The sequence below is a fragment of the Pygocentrus nattereri genome, chromosome 19 (assembly GCF_015220715.1).
Source record: "Pygocentrus nattereri isolate fPygNat1 chromosome 19, fPygNat1.pri, whole genome shotgun sequence".
Taxonomy (NCBI): domain Eukaryota; kingdom Metazoa; phylum Chordata; class Actinopteri; order Characiformes; family Serrasalmidae; genus Pygocentrus; species Pygocentrus nattereri.
In genome coordinates this window covers 22,948,816-22,970,289 of record NC_051229.1, presented here as the reverse complement: position 1 = coordinate 22,970,289, position 21,474 = coordinate 22,948,816, and the positions used below count along the sequence as shown (strand labels likewise).

General features: G+C 36.0%; 1 protein-coding gene across 1 annotated transcript in view; it reads left to right on the top strand.

Moving 5' to 3' along the window:
* Positions 1-17,885, top strand: part of LOC108428260 (vasoactive intestinal polypeptide receptor 2-like) — a 28,533-nt gene extending 10,648 nt beyond the window's left edge. The window contains exons 5-13 of the mRNA XM_037531244.1: positions 3,374-3,471; positions 6,045-6,177; positions 6,257-6,407; positions 7,487-7,547; positions 7,753-7,822; positions 9,330-9,421; positions 13,490-13,616; positions 16,720-16,761; positions 16,928-17,885. Coding sequence (XP_037387141.1) covers positions 3,374-3,471; positions 6,045-6,177; positions 6,257-6,407; positions 7,487-7,547; positions 7,753-7,822; positions 9,330-9,421; positions 13,490-13,616; positions 16,720-16,761; positions 16,928-17,095 — 942 coding nt within the window. The 3' untranslated portion in view covers positions 17,096-17,885. The remainder of the gene's footprint in view (positions 1-3,373; positions 3,472-6,044; positions 6,178-6,256; positions 6,408-7,486; positions 7,548-7,752; positions 7,823-9,329; positions 9,422-13,489; positions 13,617-16,719; positions 16,762-16,927) is intronic.
* The last annotated feature ends 3,589 nt before the right edge of the window (positions 17,886-21,474 follow it).

Sequence of the window (21,474 nt, the reverse complement as noted above, 5' to 3'; positions counted from 1 at the left end):
AATTTCACAGTTTGCAAACACAGTGACAAATGCTTCAATTCAGTCTTTGCTAGTTTTATCAGAAGCTGATCAGAGGCCACAACCAGTTTACCTGTATGAAAACTGTATGTGTTACCTGTATGTTAGTAGTAAAAACTAGACTGGTAAACTGCAACACCATCATTGTTAATATACACAGTATGGTCAAAGTTGTTCTGACACCCCTCCTAATTGTGAAATTCAAAATCAAGCATATGGCCATGCAATCTCCATGGGCAAACATTGGTAGTAAATGGGTCATACTGAAGAGCATGGTGACTTTAAACATGTAACTGTAATAAGATACTATTTTTGCCACAAATTTCTGCTCTGCTAGACATGCCCTGGTCAACTGTGAGTTCTATTATTGTGAAAAGGAAGTGTCTAGAAGCAATAACAGCTCAGCCATGAAACTATAGACCACACAAACTCACAGAGGAGGGCTGCCAAGTGCAGAAGCGTAGAGTGCGTAAAAACACCTATTTTCTGTTTCATCGCTCAGTACGGAGTTCCAGCCTGCCTCTGGAAGAAACAATAGCACAAGAACTGTACATCCAGAGCTTCATGAAATAGATTTCCATGGCTGGAAAGTGTTGCACACAAGTCTAAGATCACTATGCACAATGCCAAGCATCGGCCAGTACAGTGTAAAGCGTCTCGGCACTGGACTCTAGAGCAGTAGAAACATGTTCTCGGGAGCAGTAACTTCACTATCTGGCAGTCTGATGGAAGAATCTGGGTTTGGTGGTTGCTACCTACAGGAATGCATAGTACCAACAGTATAGCTTGGTAGAGGAGGGATAATGATCTGGGGCTGTTTTTCAGGGTTTGGGCTAGGCCCTTAGTGTTAATGCTACAATATACATTTTAGACATTTATAGGTTTGTAACTTTGTGGCAACAGCTTGGGAAAGCTGCTACCTGTTCCAGCATGATTGCGCCCCTGTAGTCAAAGTAAGGCCCATAACGACATAACTTAGCAAGCTTTGTGTGTAGGATCTGGAGTGGCCTACACAGAGCACTGACCTTATCTTCAGGGAACACACTTGAGACAAATTGAAATGTCGCTTACGAGCCAGGCCTTCTCATCCGACATCAGTGCTTCACCTTACAAAGGCTCTTTTGACCGAATGAGCACAAGTTCAAACAGACTTACTTCAAAATCCCGTGGAAAGCCTTCTCAGATGAATGTAGGCTGTTAGAGTCACAAACTCCATATTATTGTCCATGATTTTGGAACGGGATGTTCAACAAGCTCATACAGGTGTGACAGTCAGGTGTCCACATGCTTTTGGCCATATAGTGTACAATAAATATGAGTAAAATGCACCCAAACCTATCCTTTACCATCAAGAAAGCATATTATCACTCAAAAGTAACTTTATTTGATGATAATAAGAAAAATAAACAAAAACCAACAAACTGCTAGGAATACTGAGATGCTCTGTCTTCCAGCTAGCTACTTTAAGAGAATTATTGACACATTGTGTTGGTGATAGTGAGTGAACTCTGTGGCAAGTGCATTGGGAAACTGTGTGATGCTGTAAAATCCCTGTTTACTTCCACTGAGCACATCATGGTAGTTTTGGAACTAATTTTGCACTTGTAATGAATGTGGCCGCTTAGCTACAAGCAGTGTATAAAAGGCTGTGACATTTCTGCAATAGAAGTAACAGCATACACAGAGTAACATGCAGCGTTATTCAAAAAACAATAAAAATTTCTGTGTTTCAGCATTTGATATGTTGTCTTTGAAGCATCCCAACTTTTTTGGAAATGGGGTTATCATTTCCAGAATTAATTAGGCCTAGAAGGCCCTGAGTGTTACCCTCTGCCAGTTACAACTATGTCCTCCCAACAGAAGATGTTCTCTCTGACGTTATGTTACCAGTGAAAGAGACACTAACTTTTACACCAGCAACACTGAAACTGGACATCTGTGATGTGGACTAAGGTTTCATGGACTGATGAGTCTAAATACAACCAACTCCAAAGACAGAATTTTGGTGGAGGTGTTTACACAGAAGCATGGATAAATGCAGTGTTCTTTAAAGAACTGAAAGCAGTTGTAAAAGAATGTAAGCTATAAATAAGGCAAATGGTGGACACTCTTTATACTGAAATTTGATATTAAATTTAGGTGTTGAGACGTCTGTGTAATTTTCTGATATATTGATGCTGAAAAATTCATTAATTTAGCTATTAATGGCCAAAAATACTAAAAGGGTGGTCTCTGACTTTTGGCCACTACTGTGTGTTATTCATTACATAACTAGGTATGCAGTGAATGACATATTCATGTAATTACATTGAAATAGTACAGCAATAGTAATAGTAATAGTAATAACTCTAGACCTCTAATAAGTAATCATATCAATCTACTGGCATAAAGTATCATAACGATTGTGAGGGCTGTTATTCCATGATTTTATTTACTGCACATTTCCAGTTTCCAGTGTGTTGCTGCACCAATCTTAATGGATTTATCAGATTGATTGCTGCTAATATGTTGTAGCAAAAATAGGGCCCTGTATGTTAACAGGATAAAATGTGACTCTAAAGAGTAACAGTAACCAATGTGACTCTAACAGTAACAACAACCAAAAAAAATGATAAACTATAATTTATACACCCTGAGCAACTGTCCATTTATATGCAGTTAAAATTGGCTACAGCTAAAAGGGCAGCAATAACTTTTAACATGAGTGAGTGTGTGAGTGCATGTGTCAGTGAGTGAATGTGTGTGGTGGTGTTGACCTATTAGCTGAGAGATCCTGTCAGTAGTCTGAGGTAAATATTTAGGTATCAGGAATGTTCAATCATTCAGACGAGTTCTTCAGCTAAATGTTCTCATCTAAACACAGTGCTCACAGAGACCTATGAAGCATAAACACTTCTTTAAATGGAACAAAAACTGTGCTTATTGTAGGAGTGTGTTTGGTGGAGTTAAAGCTCAAGGTGTGGTTAAATCCTCTTAAGAGAAATTATTAGTTGAGTAAAGTGAGAGTAATTCATATTAAATAAACGTGTTAGAACTAAAAGTAAACATATTTTTGGTAGACCAAATGGAAAATTCTATAAAACTATTTTTTTCAATGATTCAGTTGTATATAAATAACAATTCTAAGACCATTCAAGATGGGTTTACACACAGAACAGCAGCGTGTTGATTTTAGTAAAATATTTATTGCTTATATTGCTTTATGTCCAGTATTCTCACTGTAATCTCATTGTATTTTGAAATGATTTGTAACTATAAAATGTTGTTTTCTTTCTTCAAAATGTAGTTGAACAGAATTATTCCAGTAAAGTTTTAGTATTTTCTGCTTCATAATTCTGTTTTAATGTGTTTTTAGTTGGTGTTCTACATGGTGGTGAAGACGTTATATACTCTTGGTCATAGTTTGTCTCTCATTGTGTTGACAACAGGCAGTGCCATCCTCTGCATGTTCAGGTGAGTTGTTTGGGTCATTTAGGGGTGGTGCCACACCTCCGAAAGTGGTGGGGCAAAATATATTGCTTCAAAAAAAATTGTTGGCTGAGTAGCGCAATGCAATTAGGCCACATTTACTGAAGTACATGTACTTCAGTAAAATATTAATGGATATTTACTCTCCTGAGTATTTTTAAATCATATTAATTCTACTAAGTTACTCTGTTATGTTTTAGCTGCTCATATTTAATTACTAATTCCTTTTTTGTCCCCAAAATGAAGAACAGAGCTACAAAATCTTCAGGTCCTATCCTGATAATTGCTACTCCAGTTGTTTTTAGGAAAGCACTTTTACTTAATTATTTTAAGCAAGTATCAATACTTTTACATGGGTGTTGATTTAGGCTCCTCTACCCACTTCTGAACCTGATCATGAACAGTGTCAGTGTTTGTTTTGATGCTGCTTCAGTAGCTGCAGCCTCAGAAAGCAATATTTGTTAGCTAACATCTCTGAAGAACATCAGGCTGTCTTTTTTATATTCAGTTCAATCTCTAAAGTCAGTTTGATTTTGTAATATTTTATCTTTTTCCTTTAGTTCAAATGGACTGGTGGACTGCAAAGGCTAAAGTGGACTAAATTACACTTGTGGGTGTTTGTTTATTGATCAGAAGTTTTGCAGGGATGCAAGCTCTCTGTTACTCTACATTCACCACCATGAAAACAGAAAATTATCATCTTTGGGAGTACCAAATTAAGTTTAACTGACCAGGTGGTCAATGCTGGGCCAAAAATTTTCTCCACAACCTGTAATTAAAGGCATATCATTGTTTTATTGCTTGTCGCAGTTCAGGAATCAGAGGAATCAGTTCAGGAATCAACCCTGCAAAACATCTGATCAATACTCAAAACACTTATATGTATAAGCATTTGTAAAGAGTAAAATGTTAAAGCAGCAGGTTGTGCAGACAGTACTGAGCAGTTCTGAGCTGAAATGGAGATTCTGATCAGAGTTTTACTCTGTCTGTTCATGCTGATCAGTGTTTTATGCAGTTTAGGGAAAGCAGAGGTTTTTATGTGCTATTATCCTGGACTCAAAAAATTAGTGGGGCATCGCCACAGTGCTCTGATAAGTGGTGGGGCGAATGCTCACTCACCACTATGCTTCCGGCAGCCCTGAGTAATGCAGACATTCTACTTTAAGATTATGGCCCACTGACAAAGCATTCCTCAATAAACCCCAGCAAGTCTAATATTGGCAGTTGGCTTTTTAAATTCTGTGGAGGTGTACTTCTTTAATAATTCATTAAATGGAACAATAGTCATCATGTAAACATTTAAATCTGGTCAGAATCGTTCATGATTACTTTCTGAGCATGAGCATTGGCCTCACAACAAACAAGCTTCTTGTTGTTATGGTAACAGTTGAAACCAAAATGTAAATTATTAGTAGTATTGGGGGCATCAGCTTTTTTCCACAAGGTGATTCTAGAGTAGTCCTAGCTGCATAGTAAAACGTGCATACTTATGTGTCAGTGGCTAGAATGTTCCCCTCATGGTTTTCTTGACTTTGGATTCCTGATCCCAGTCCTGGTGACCCCACACTCTGTACATTTTTGTGTTTTCCCTACTCTATACCCCTGGCCCAGAGAATGAGGAGCTTATTAATTAATGAGTTGATTCAGGTGTGCTAGATGAAACAAAATGTATGCACACACACATTTCCATACACTTGCACTTTCCATGCACTACACTACATACAATTGCAAAGAGCTGCATATCCATACACTTTAACTACACCCCCTGACTGTGAAACTGTATGGATATGCAGCTCTTTGCAATTGTATGTAGTGTCCAAAGGTCAGAAACCATCCTTTATTCCAGTCAATAGGCTTTAATTATATATTGTTTTCAAGAGATATTAATGTGGATAGATAATCCACACACATAAGGAGTCAGGCCACAGGGAAATATGTTCAAAAACAAACTTCCAGTACTTGAGGTCAAAAAATTAGCCAAAGTTATGGAGAAAATGGAATTCCTAATAATTGTGCAAGACCTGATAGACCACCAAGGACAACTCAACGCTATGAGTCTGAAAGGATGTGTAGCTGCCAAGAAGCTGTTACTGAGTAAAGGAAATAGACAGAAAGAAAGACAATTTGTGAATCAAATAAAGGAGCTGCTATTCTCTGAACAATTGACTGTATCACCCCATAACCCACTGAACATGTTTAGGATGACTTTGGGATTACTGATAGAATGAAGTACTGAAGGGTTGGTCTTTGCATGTGCTGCATGTGATGTCCCTTACATAGTGTGAAATCTCGAGAATAGGTCAATCAGTATTTGTGTGGGTTGATAACTGTCAAGAGGTTAAGAGGTTAGTGCTGTATGTAAGGGTCCTTGAGGTTGATGGTTCTGGCCACTCAAGATGATAATTATTATTATTGTAGCCTCTGGCATCTCTATCATTGTGTTGGAGTCTCAGCTTGTAAAATTAGTTTCTGGTCCTGGCCATAAACACAGCCTCTCCATGTGTGTTATTTCCTAATGGTGTATGCAATGCTTCATTTATGTGTGTATGTGCTTGTAGGAGGTTGCATTGCACACGCAACTACATCCATGTGAACCTGTTTCTCTCCTTTATCCTGAGAGCTGTGGCTGTACTGGTTAAGGATAGTGTTCTGTTTTCACATAGCACACACTGCAGCAACCAGCCCTCACTGGTAAGATTCATACACACAATTGCACATATCTGACATGATATCTCCTAAAGTCCGTATTGACATGTTATGTTCATAACAGGTTGGCTGCCGAGCAAGTCTGGTGTTTTTCCATTACTTCATCATGGCTAATTTCTTCTGGCTGCTGGTGGAGGGACTTTACTTGCACACATTACTGCTTGTCACGTTCGCCGAAAGCACACGCTTCCTGTCCTACCTGATGATCGGCTGGGGTGCGAGAAGTTTAAGTTCTAATTCTGTCCAGCTCCCAATTCAGTTAATTTCAACTCAGCTCAGTTTCAGCTCAATGGGCATCATTCACCAACCGTTCTTAAGAAGAAATGCCTTAAAACCCACTTACAGAGTTTTTACTAAGACTGTGATATTCCTTTTTGGGATTTGTTGTTAGCTAAGAACAAAATCTATGCACACTTGTTTAAGGAATAAACAATTCCGTGGTTTAAGAACATATCATGAATCTCATGTAGACTTTTACAATTACCGTCTAATACCTAGTTTGGCAAATCGATGATTCATTAAAGGGGATTTCCAGTGATTTTGAATAATTCAATCACTGAAATGTAAACAAAGTCATTGTCTGTTTGATGTGAAAAACGTCATTGTAGATATTGGAGATAGTGAAAGCAGTGATAACAATATGAACCTAGCCACTTTATTTGCTATTCATAATGATCAGTGAACATGCGAACATTTTACATCAAACCACTCTGGATAGCTTTATTCATATCTTACTAAATTTATCATGCTGAATTTTTGTAGAATCCGTGGAATTCCAAACTAAATTAAATCAGTTGTGCTGGCGATGGAATTTAACAAATTCATACAGTGAATTGAGAGCACTGAGACATCGGGAACTAAATTTGTGTTACTCTAACTATGTTCTTCTATCCACATAATTTCATTTTTTTTTATCAAAACACATTAACTGGCAAGATAAGTTTTAAACAATTCTCATGGCTACCTAAGACTTCTGCACAGTACTGGTAAACTGTAAATCCATTTTTAAATTTTATTACACCACTTTAAAATTCCAGCTACCTACTACACGGTGTGAACAATTCATGTTGATTACACCAAAAAAAATCAGTGTTCATCCAGGTATTATACAGGTGCTGACAAATAGAAACTAGCTGGGTGATCACTGACCCTTCTGTGTTTTTTCTTATAGATCTCTCTCTCTCTCTCTCTCTCTCTCTCTCTTTCATTTCCATTCTGAAGTGTTGTGGAACTATTTTGTGTTAATGCGAAAATATTCTGTGTGTGTGTGTGTGTGTGTTTGTTTGTGTGTCAGGAGTCCCTGCAGTTTTTGTGTTTGCATGGATTCTGACAAGACATCAGCTAGAGAACACAGAGTGAGTGAAAGAAATACACACACACACACACACACACAAACATGCAAGTCTCTGAGTGACAGACATGCTAGTGAGCAGACATGCTAATGAGTGTAGTATCACAGCAATTACTGGATGGTAGCATGGTGATAATAATGTCTTTCTGTATGTGTGTGTGTGTGTGTGTGTGTGTGTGTGTGTGTGTGTGTGTGTGTGGTTTCCCTAGTTGCTGGGAGCGGAATGATCACCCAGTGCCCATATGGGTCATCAACGGACCAATCGTGTTTTCCATGATGGTAAATCTGCTAAAAGCAACACCTAAATGCAAATAAGGACAGCATGCAGATAATAAGATTAAAACAGCACCTTCTTTTCTCTCACATCTGAGGGAACCTCTGCTTTACAATTACCAATCTCTGTCTTTATCACATAATCTGTGCCACCTGTTATAGGCATAGCAAAAATTCCCTTCAAAGAAAAGTGGATTGAGAATATAATCAAATAATACAATTAAAAATAGGTTCTTCTGTATATGGACAGTATGGAGTGCAAAGTGCACTGTGTGATTTGTAAGTCTACATACTGTATCAATCTTTTTTTTTAATAGCAAAGAAAATGCAGTTTTCAATGATAGGGGCCCTGTATAGCATTCATTTTTTTCCATTAACTGGGCATGCAGAGATCTGGAGATCTCAATATTTAATGTGAGGATTTACACATCAACAAGACATAGAAAATCAGCACAACATGTAATTTGACCAGGGGTACTCAAACTTTTTCATACCACTGTAGATGTCATGTAGCCTTATGAATGCATCCTTTAAGTAAAGCGCTACCTGTGCATATTACAGCTTTTAGCATAATGATTATGACATAAAAACATTACTGGAACAAATCAAGGCCCCTGTCACTTTCTGCATATGCCAGCCTACCCAGTGCTCTGACACCACTAGGCAGAGGATTATCACAAGATGTGCCAAAAATAGAGCTGGCATATGTAACCATCTGAATCACTTCTTGTGGGGCCACAGAAAGTTACTGTGTGAACAGCTTAATCAATATTGTTCTCAAACGTCTCTTTAATGTACATGTACACATTTCAAATGCTATCCAGAGAGCCTTTGTAATTACAGTGAATTCAGCTACTTCAAGATGTTTAACTGTGCATACGCACAGCTTGTATAACGTTCAAATAAAGGCATTGCCAACAGAATAAGACACTCTGCAGGAGCTGCACATGAGCCTAGGATCATCATCTTCAATGCCATGTGTAGCACGGCATGTGCTACCCTGGGCTCAAAAAGGACACTGGAGGCAGGATTCTGAGCTGCAGCCATATCTTTATTTTCCCACAAAATAAGCAAACACAACCAAAACCAACACTATGCTGGCCACTTTTTAGTGGCTTCAGCTAGCCAGCTAGACTTTTCAGTCCTTCTCTGCAGTGGGGCTTGCCACACCATGTTATGGCTAGAGGGGTCTCCCCAACACTGGCTAGTGGAGCAGTGGAACTGTTTTCTCTGGAGTACTTGCTGTCCAATACCTCTAGGATGCACTAGAGTGGTTTCTGTGATCCACAACTAATCATCCAACATCAGTACCTGAGCTCACTAATGCTCTTCGTACTGAATGCCATCAAATCCTCACAACAGTGTTCAAACATCTAATGTAAAGTCTTGCTACTGCAGCAAAGGGGGACAAACTCCATATTAACACCTTCAATTTAAGACTAAATGTTGGATGAGCATGTGTCTACAAACTTCTGAATATTTAATCTAACTTTTTAGTCTTTTTTTGTCTCAGGTAAACTTTGTACTGTTCATCAGCATCATTCGTATTCTGCTGAAGAAGCTGCGCTGCCCTGACGTTGGAGGTAATGACCAATCACAATACAGGTGAGTAAGTCTGTGTGTGTAGTCATGAGAAATGTTGAGTGAAGACCACCATATATTGCATTTAATAAAATGGACATTGTCCTTTCTCAAATCTCATTGGATAAACTGCATATATACCTCATTAAACCTCATGTCACCACCATTGTAAAATACTAAGTATATAGACATATGCCTGCGGGTATCAATTCTGTATTATTGCGCCAAACAGCAACACTGTTTATTATAATTATTATTAATTTTTAAAAAATGGTCACATGTAAACTAAGTCATTAAGATTGCTTTAATGTGGAATGGTGCATTGCAGAGAAACCTATCAACTAATAGGAACCAGGGGTCACAATGTCTACAACAAAAACAGCTATTTTACTTACCATCCAAAAACCATGTTCAAAACAAAAAAATAGTGTTAAAAAACTAAGCTTTCATTATTTTTCCTCACAACAGCCTACATTTCCATCTCTCTACCATGAAAGCATTTTTCTCTGATTTTTTTTTACTTTTCAAAGAAATGCCTAACAATCCACCTTTCCCATCCCCCACCCACACCAACATGAGGCATTACAACATAAACTAATCAAAAATATAGCATAGGACACTTGAAATGTATGTTATGCCAGTAACAACGTTATATACATTATAGCCAACACGAATGCGTTAGGCAACTAAAAGGTATTTCACTTTGCTAGTTCCAGCATTCCATGAAGGAAGAGTTCTAGTGACTGCATTGTTGATTCTTGCAGATGATAGTTGCAGCTAGAAAATGTTTAGTAGTGTATGAAGCCAGTGATGTATGGACAGATCATAAGGGGGCTGTTAAGTCAGCCAGACATGCATTCCTAGTAATTTTTGCATCAGATGGTATCTTTTAGGGTTAGGTCAGGGTCCGTGTGACCCTAAGAATAATGGTTGAATAATGAATATACCATAATGTGCTAAGTTCATAAAAAAGAGAGATATTTGCTGCCATTGATAACTTCAAGAACCTGTATCCATTTTTCTGTCCATGAGTTTTGAATAAAAGATTTGTTACCTGTTAAAAGATTGCTATTAGGCCATTTCATTTTTATCCCCCTACTCTTCGCTGCTGTTTTAAAGGTTTGAAGCATATTATTGGCCCAAACTTTATTGCACATTTTCTTTTGTAGAATCCCCACACAATAAACAAATCCTCAAAATTGGAAGCCATGTCTTGTTAAATTATCCACCAAGGTAAATTAGAGTTTGGGTCAAACCAATGGTCAGTGGCTTGCAGGGTGAATGACCAGTTATAACCATTAATGCATTTTAAAAAACACATTTTAGACTAAAATCTCATTTCAGAGCTCATCCCTCAGGCATCAAGTTGTGTATTTCATTTCATGTGATAACTTTCTTTGTGGGAGGTACCTTCAGTTAGGGAGCATAATTGTACCATAACCCATTGCAATTATACATTTTTAACTTGTATTGGCTCTGTAGACCCTGTCTTCTCTTCAGCCTTTTAATTTTATTGATCTGCTTTAAAACATTTCATTATGGAAAGGTACTAAGATGCATTTATTTAAGGTATACAATTGGACCTCAAAACCATTGTTGCACCTTTGAGGGTACATTTATGTTTTTTATATCCTGATGAACAAAAAATATATTTGCAAAGTAAATTTTTTGTGACAATGTAGAAACTTTCATTGTATGTTTTCTAGAATTAAGAATTTCACATTAAACCACTCAGAATGACTTCATTTACATCTTAGCAAAAGGATTATGTATACATATTTAAAGATAGGCGGAAATCCTCTTTAAGACTAACTCAAAGTTTACGCTGTTTTCCATGTAGTTACTGAATAATACACCTTTGGGCATATCAAGCCTGGAATTTTATGCTTCTTGTTTCTGACAATGTTATCCTGTCATATTTCTACACAAGTCTGTTTGCACACATTCATTTGTCCTTAAGCATGAAATCTGAAACAGAAAGACAGAGAAATAAAAAGAGAGACATAATATCTCCCTGTGGTGAAAAAGAAACTGTAAGCCTTGTATTTTAGTAGTCTAGTAGTGGTGTGTGTGCATGTGGTGTGCCCTCACATTCAGATGCCAAGAACATTAGCTACAAACTCAGCTCCAGGGCAAATAAGAAATACGCTCATACATATTAAGAGGTTCTATGTATATTTAGTAATCTATTTCTGGTGTGTCTGATGGGAGATGTTAAGTGGAGTTATACTTTTTTTATGCACACAATCAACATGACCTGCACTATATGTTATTAAAACACAGAAAACTACTAGGTGTGGAAAAAATTGAAAAAAAAAAAATGGAAAAACAGACTGATTCCGTGCGCACTGAACAGGAGCTTATCACCGGTCATAGAGTGCAGTGAGGTAAGATATATATCTAGTAATTTCAGGGCTGGTCTTGTCACAGCAATCCAGGGCTGGTAAAGATGATTGAGCAGTTCTTATCAGTCAACAGAAAAACTGAAATTATTTCTATATGGGTCAGTGACAAATGAGGATTTCAAATATGTATTGATGTAATCTTTGTTTTTAAAATTATGATAAATGAAATAAAAAATAAAATAAAAACAAAAAAATCTTTGATTTAATTAGCTTAAAATGATCAAAATGAGTGTAAAAACGTTTTAGTCATTAGTTTATTAGTTTAGATATGTGGCTCTAAATGTGGCTCTTCATGAATTTATCTTATTCAGCTGAACAATGACCTTTTGTTCAGTTAAACAAAAAGCTGAACAAAAAGAGAGAGAATGTTTTTAAAAGAGTGAATAATTCAAAGAAGGTATTTACTATCTAAAACAACCAGTAAAAAATACAAGTTTTATATATTTTTTATATATAATGTTAATCATGGTAAAATAGTGGTAAATTAAGAAAAAAGTTGGTAATACTTTCTATCAATGTCACATTTATAACATGTTATAATGCATTCATATGGCATTATAAACATGGTTATAAATATTTATAAAAATGGATTACACTGAATTACACTTTATAGCCATGTTTATTACACATTATAAATTGTTTTGTTATGTTATACTGTCAGTGTCAAAGAAGTCACTGCACTTTTCTTACCTTTTCTTACCTCTCACTTTAAATGGTGCATCACAGCAAACCAAGTATCTATCAGCCCCTCACCTGAACCCCCTCTGACATCACACTGGCATGAAGTTACTGTGGAGTGAAGGCCTGGAGAGGGAGAGGATAGTAGGGTGCTGTCATTGTAGTTTGTGTTTTAGTGTATCTGTAAATTATTCAACTTGAAGCCTCGCTCAAGTGAATGCTTCACTTTCCTTAGATAATGCATAATAAGCATAGCTATAACATGTAATGTGTTTTTATAAATATGTATAGCCATGTTTATAATGCCTTATGAATGCATTATAACATGTTATAAATGTGTTTATAGATGTTCACAAAAGTGACATTCATAGAAAGTGTTACATGTTACCAAAAAGTTGGGTACTGTTTTACCACATGTACCTTTTACTTGATGGAATTGTGCTTTGAGCATGGTAACATCACCTAGACATTTCTGGCTTTAAAAAAAAATACATATTTGAAAAGCCCTTCATAGAAGAGATGTATGTAAGTTATTTCTTATATCAGACATTTTTTAATTACTTTTTTCATAGGAAGTTAATGAGTGCAGAAACAAAACACTGAGTGGACAAATTCCACTGTCCACCTAAATTTCACCAAATCAATATTTTTTAATGTCAGCGTGGAACCAGTGTTGGAGTTTTAATGTGAGATTAAAAATGTACAAAAGCGGTTTGGTACTATAAGGAGCAGCTGGTAATAAAGATTATAGGTTCATCCTGGTCAGCAACCACAACCACACTATATCAAAAACACATAAAGATACCATTCAGTTCAATTCAATTTGATTTTACGCACTTTTTACAACAGATATTGTCACAAAACAGCTTAATTGATATTCAGGTCCAAACACTAATGAGCATGACAAGTTCTTGTGTTTGATAAGCACATAGTATATTTGTAGTAGGTTCTTTTGCTTGATGAATGTATTGTGTTCTTTTTGTTTGATAAGTGTGTTGTGTTTTTGTAGGAGGCTGGCTAAGTCCACTCTGCTGCTGATTCCTCTGTTTGGAATCCATTATGTCATCTTTGTTTCTCTAAATGAGTCTCTGGTAGACTACAAGATCTTCTTTGATCTGGCACTAGGCTCCTTTCAGGTATGGGATGCTATTCATGTGTGTCTGAATACAACATCATAGAGCTACAGATATGCACCACAGCTGGGCATAGATATGTCTTCCAATACTGAAATGCACTATTTTGCAGTATAAGTTAAGAATGTGTGTGGATACAATAATTTAAAAATGAAGTTTTTGGAAATATGAAGTTTTATTCCTACTCCGATGATATTAGTGTGCATAATAATTTATATTGTTATAAAGTGCTGATTAATGGTTTCATTTAATGAATTTCTGCATGGGCTTGTCCTAAAATATGATCAGATATTCATTTATGTCATAAAATTAGATAAAGAGAACCCAATAAAATGAAAAACATACCGTAGTTTTCATGCATTTAATGTTTTTAATGAAAAAAACATTTTGGTTAGCAAAAGTAGTATTCTTCTAGAACTTAGTAGAACTTCTGGAATAATCAGTTTGGTATTGGGGATAATTCAGGTCAGGAGGTTCAATCAATTCGATGACAATCAGGTGTGAGAGTGCCTGACCCTACCAATTTAAAAAAGATCAAACTGAGTCTTCATGACCTCAGAAAAACATTGTCAATGCTCATTAGGCTAAAAGTGGTTTTAGTTGTGATGAATGTGTATTTCACAGATTTCAACTGGCAGGCAGACTATGAACAAATGGAGGAAATTAAATACCATTACTGACTCCAAAACTAAGCCATAGAATATTTTGGCATATCACAAAGAACCCCAGGGTAACATTTAAGGATCTGCAGGTATCTCTTATATTTGCTGATCTCAGTGTTCAGAAGTTCACCACCAGGAAAACACTGAACAAGAATAGTATGTATAGAATGATAGCATGGAAAAAGCCACTAATCTCCAGGATGACCATCACTGCAAGTTTCCTAAAGACCACCTGGATGAGCCACAGGAATACTGGAATAATGTTATGAAGACAGATAAGGAAAATATAGATATTTACAGCTAAAATGAGAAATGTTATTGTATTCTTATACTACATACCAGTATAAGAACCTCATCCCAACTGCAAAACACAGTGGTGGCAGTATCATGGCTTGGGGCTGTTTTGCTGCCAGTAGATCAGGACAGCTCGTCATTATTTAATTATGCTAAAAATTCTAGATTATATCAAGAAATTCTATGGGAGAATGTTAGGGCATCTACAATCTTTCTGCAGGAGCTAAACAGAAAATGGGTCCTGCAAAAAGACAATGGCCCTAAAACCACCAGTTAGTCTACAAAGAAGCAGAAGAAATGTTGCATTTTGAAAAGGCTGAGTCACAGTCCAAACCTTAACCCAGAAGAAATGTTGTGGCAAGTCCTAAGAAGTGGTGTTTATAAGAGAAAGCCCACCAACATAAAAGAGTTGAAGCAGTTTCATGAGGAAGAAGGGGTCAAAATTCCAAGTTGATGTGCAAAGCAGATCAACAGTTTGGTTGATGTCATTGCTTGTCAAGGGGGTCGGTCACACCAGTTACTGAAAGCAGAGGTTCACATACTTTTGTGAACAAAGGCATTTAATTTTACTTTGTTCAGTAAATGAATGAAAAACTGTTTAATTATTTGTATTATTTAGGTTGTCTTTCTTTATTGTTATGAATAGTGTAACGTGGAGGAGTGATTATGAGGTCATCCAGAGTCAGGGTCAAAACAGTCCAGGGTCACAGAGCCAACATGGATTGAATAGGGAACAGACATGACAAAAGAAATGCAGGATAAACAAATAACAGAGGCCGGAATAAACAAATATAAAATATAGACCAAACAGCACAAGAATACAATACAAACACTACCAAACAGTACAAACACCAAGCAAATCAAACAATTAAAACAATACAATACACAGACCAAACAATGCAATACACTTCAAACAAAAACCAGCAAAAGACTAGGGAAAACACAGGGCTTAAATAAAGTGACAGGTAACAAGACGCAAGTGGTTAACACGAGGGTAACAGGTGAAAACAATCAAGGGCAGGGTCTGAAAACAAGGGGGCAGGACTGGGAAGGAAGCAAAACAAAAGCACGTAGACAAGGCCAATACCAAAGACTGGGAGGGGCCAATCATGACAAATAGAGAAATGAAAATAAGATCATGTCATATTTAACAGCTGAACGGTTCACAAACTTTCTAGCAGCACTGTATTTATTTAATCATCACCTATACATAAAGTCAAAAACCATGGCATTATTTATTTTCAGTGAAATGGCCATTAAGTGCAAGTTATTCCTCTTTCAGTGTCAGAAAATAATTACATAGTAATAACAGATATTGTATATATCAAATAAATGTTTTTTTTTTTCAGTATTAACCCTTTCCTTTATTATGGGTTTCTAAGAGATTTGCTTCAAAAATTCAGTAATATTGAGGTCTAGACTCTTGGATGAAAATTATATTGCAATTTTTTGGTCATTTTCGGTTTCATTTTGTGGTTCAATTTCCTTTGCTCAGTAATGTCTTCTTGACAGATACGCATCATCATACACAAACTCATAGTGTTCAGTTGTCTCCTCACAGTGGAAGGATGGGCAAAAGCACCTGTGGATCTTTGCAGATCAGATGCAAGAGTGAAGCTTGATTTTTCTCAAAGATGAAGGGTTTAAGTAATGATTACCTGACGGTGACCGTTTTGTTGCTTAAACAGGTTTTTCATGGTTGTTAGAAGTTACATTTTCTCTATGTATTAAATTCAGATTCAGAAACTCTTGTTTTTTTTTGCATATTTTTCTTTGACTTTCTTCTATATTATGCAAATGGATATCCTATATGTCGTTTCCTCAGAAATATCTCATGAACAATGAATAATTTGTATTTAATATCTGTTTTGGATGGAAATTAAATAAATGGAGTGGTACCTGACTTGTGCAAAGCCCTGTAATTATAATATGTACATTATATGTTGCAGTACAGTCACAGCAAATAATAGTTTAATATTAGTTATAGCCAATGTTAATATATTAATTACATATTGTTAATAGTCTATGATTTTATATATTATTATTCAATATTTTTTATTATTAAATGTTTATTATGTGAATTCTCAGGCTTGATTTATCTTAGGCAGACATGTAAATGTTAGGTCTTTTTTGTGTGTGTCCCCTTGCAGGGTTTGGTAGTGGCCATCTTATATTGCTTTCTCAACAGTGAGGTAGGCATTTCTTATTAAAACCAAAATCTCAGAATCTCATGCATGTGTGTGTCTCTATTTATAGAACGGTCATTTTACAATAAACATGTGCTCCATAAATAGAATGCATTATGTCAGACTGATGCTTTAGGTTGGACTGTTGTGTGTTTCCTGTCTCATGTGTCAGGTGCAGGGTGAGCTGAGGCGGAAATGGCAGAGTGTATGGCTAAACTGCCAAATATGGAACTACATTTCCCAGAATGCCTCTGTGCTCCGGAATGGCTCAGAGGCAGTGATGTCTGAGGGAAGGTCCAGGACTGCATCAGCTTTGCAGACAGAAACTACTGTGCCCTGACAGAGATGTTATTTCAGGTGTATGTGCATGTTCTTCAGCTCAGACGTGATTGCGGAGGTACTTTCTGTCCAAAAATGTTTGTTCTGAAACATTTCTTTATTTAAAATCCAGCAAAAGGCATTTCAGTGTACAATGGATCTAAAAACTCTACACCCTTACTGAAATTTTAGAGTTTCTGTGATGTAAAGCCAGAAATTCAGATACATCATGTCCAGAGTTGGGCTAAAAACATTGTTTTAAATGTATTCAGTAGTGTAATTCCATTACAATGTATAAAAAGAAACATACATTTAGAATACATGCTGATATTGCTTTCATGACCTGCTTCAATCCACTGCTGCTCCTCTAATCCCACTGCTGTCTTATTAACTAAGCAAACAGTTCTCCATATCCTAATAAAAGTCTTATAAATTTAGTGGGTATAAAATGGGTTGCTATGTGATTTTCTGTTAATGACATGTATGTAACTTGCTACGAAATGTCTGCATGAGTCCATTACAACATCGATACTAAGCTTATCACTCGTGAACATGTTTACTAGTAAGACGACAATCATCTTTCAAAAGAGCTCTGAGATTACTAACTGACCATCACATTGATTTATCAGTTTACTCAGGCTTTAGCAGAGCTCAGTAAGACTGAGATTAATAACTGATCATCACATTGTTTTATCAATGTGTGTATCAATCAGTGTACTCAAGCTGTAGCAGGAACTTCAGTGTTTGTAAAAAAGCTGTGTGTTTTTCTGACCTCTTCAAATAATTAATTTGAGGGATTTTAATATAGTTAATAAACCCGCACTGATGTTTATGGAGAAGATAGTATATATTTTTAAGTCAGTGGGTAAGTATTCTAAAAGTATTTTCCTAAAAAAAATTGTAAAGTAACTGTCCTCTGCATACTACCTTTCCAAAATGTAACTGTCTAAATACAGATACTTCATTTCTGTATTCTTAATATGTATTCCTAAACTTTATACCATTTTGTCCCAATTCTGATTATTTTAAGAATAACATAATAATTATTAAGGAAAATATTTACAAACCCAAATTAAAACAACTGTTTTCATGTTTGCATCCTTCTAGGGTAGCTATGGTCTGTGAGGAGCTGAAAATATAACATCTACAGATTTGTCTGTTAAAGGCTACAGATGAGGAGAATGGTGTAAAATTATTACCATAATGACTGTGAAGCATGGTGGTGGGAGCACTGCTTTTCTTTAGTTGAGAATGGAGCTCTAGTCAAGATACATGGGGTAATGACTAGCTCCATGTGTCTAGATATTTTGGTACAGAACGTGCTGGTCAGAGATGAAGAGGAATTTCCTCTTCCAACATGAAAATGATCCACAATCACACCACTGAACAAAAGAATAGTTTCAAGAAGAACAGTGTCTTAGAATGACCCAGTCACAGACTGCAATTCCATAGAAAATTTGTGAAATGACCTAAGCTGTGCACAGAAAATCACCTGGCAATTTGATGGAGCTTGACCTTTCTCACAAGGGAGAGTAGGATAAAATTGCTATGTCCAGATTAAAAGATTTATTTACAGAAAGACTCAAAATATTAGTTGTGAGAGTGTGTACATTTATGCAACCAGGTTATCTGTTTCTCATTTCAATTACTTTTTCTAAAAAGAATCTATTTGTTTTTCTTTTGAATGTTGTTGGCTGCTAGGCTGCAGGAAAGATGGAAAATGATCAGACATTTATCTTGAGTTCTGGCTTTGCATCACAAAAAACTGCAATTTCTATAAGAGTATCATTTTTATATCCACTGTATGTACATGTTATATTTATATTACTGAGTATAAAATTGTTCTTAACATAATACATACTTATTGCACACACACACTGACAAAGCACAGTAGGCATAGGAAAAAACATGGTTTCTGACAAATGTCTGTTGATTTACAACGAAAGTTATTCTGTTCTCTTCTGTATTGTATATTCACAGCATATTTAAGGTTAGGGAAAGCTTTCTATCTCTATGTACATTATCATTTTTGTTAGTGTAGCTGTCAATCCGCAGGATGTTTTCATGCCGCTTATTAACAGATACGTAACCCTGTAAATACTGAAAAATGTGAGAGTGGATACATTGAAAATTATAGTTGTAAACTGTGCCTATTATAAACATGAAATTGTCCTTACATCCAGATGGTGACTGATGTTTGACTGATGAGGCAACATGGCTGTCCAGTGATGTCAACTTTATATGGAATATAATATTATATATATATATATATATATATATAAATGGAAATGTATATGGAAATTCAGCTGTTGTGTCATGTGAAATGTCTGCAGTTTGATGTTCATCATAACAATGCAACCAAACCTTCTTAAATATATATTACTGCTGTCACAAGTCAAATCTTTGATTAATATATGATTTTATATAACCTGCTTAATTATGCAACCCTGTTACTGACTCTCTAGTTTGTAATATTTATTAATGTACTTCAGAATATATATTTCATACCCTTTTTCAGAAATGAGTTAGCATTTCTGTAAGCAATATTCTGTATTCTTTACTCATTAGTACTTTTGAAAGTCTTCTAAATATTTTGTAAGCTTCAGTTGTAATTTTGAGATTTAGGGGCACTTCTCACTTATTCCATTCAAAGCTACTGAGAAATGACCAGAAATCTTTGTCTAAGTAGACATGTGGTCAAATCTCTTTGACTTTTGACATATTCTCCATGTTTTTCATGTTACAGAAAGAAAAATGTTTGATATCTTATGTAGTATTGTTAAGTACACAAGCAATAAAGCTAGGGAGTAAAGCTTTACCTGTTTCACATAACGTGACAGTTGTGGACAAAGGACACAACTCCTGTACTTCTGTTTAAAAACTTTTCTGTAAAATATAACTTGAGTTAAAATAGAAGTTAAGGGGTTCATCAAACTCCAGCTTGTCAAAAATTCTCCTAACTCACATTTTTATTTTTGCATCACACAGTTCCACAAGGCGTTTTCTGCTTTTTGGCTCCTAGTTATGGATGACTGTGACATGGCTGGTGTTCAAACTCACAATATCTTGATCTTGATCTGATGCAACTCTCCAACTTCTCACCCCAACATCAGGAAATCAGGAAACTAACAGTGTGCTATGACTGATCTACTTCAGTTTGAAAGGGCATCCTGCTGTTTTAGAAAATAAAGTTTTCCTTATCTTCAGAGTAATGACACATTCAGAGGAAGTAAGATCATTTACATTGAAATTTTGTGGGATGAAAGTAAAAGATATTTCCACAAAAAATACTTCATTAGAGTGTCAATGTTTGAAAAAAAAAACACTTAGGTACCATTATAATGTGCTCAGATATTGCTCAAGGTAGCCTCTGAGCTGATCTCTTTATATTCTTACAGCATTCTTTTAAAGTTAACTAGACATAAGAGACTATGATCTCCTACATTACTTTATATCTGGCTCACAACTGACATTCCAAGTCATACCAAAGGTTTTCAGTGGCTTCCAGAAGCAGTTTGGAACTCTGTAATGAGTCATGTAACCAACAGTAGTTGATTTTTTACATGCTATACACTTCTGCTTCTGGTGACCTCACTCTGTGAGCTAAAGGATACAGAATCCAACTCCCCTTCATGTGAACCCACATCATGCAATCATTTGGTCACTACAGATAAGATTCACTATTTTGTTTCACAATGTGTAAACGGCCGAAATCTTGAGCATAATCTGTAGCATCTGTATGACTATATGAACCGCATCCATGTGAAGGGGAGGCAGATTTTGCTGGCCAGAAAGACTTCAGCACAACCAAGAAACCTAGACAAAAAAGAACCATGTCGACTTACATGATAGAGTTATATTACAGGATTTTATTACAGGAGCAAGCTTCTTTTTCTGTTTGTAACTCACCGAATAAACGTCAATATATTTGCAGTTATCTTTGGAGTCATAGTCCTTAATTTTGGTAGACCCAGGATTCCCAACCAACCACATGCCCAAGCATGAATCTGATAATTTCCAAAATCACAGCACTTCAAAACTTTTCAGTTTTGAATCAATTACAATGGACTCCTTGCACTTTAGACTTAAAGTAAAAGCAACAAACATCCCTTACTGTATTACACTACAGCATGTCTAACACAATGCTGATGTACACAACTGCATAAATTTTCACAAATTATTGAAGGCCAAAGAAAAACAAGGATCTCTAAAACGTTAACTTTACAGAAGAGAGCAAAAACAATCTTTACTTTTAATGTAAGTTAAAGAGATTTTTAAAAAGAGTAAAGAGAATTTAAAGTGAGCTCAAATTATTTAGAAAATTAAAAATCACTTTTTTAACAGTGACAAAACATATTATCCTGTAATTTTGCGTGTCTCCTCAGACCTGCATATATAGAG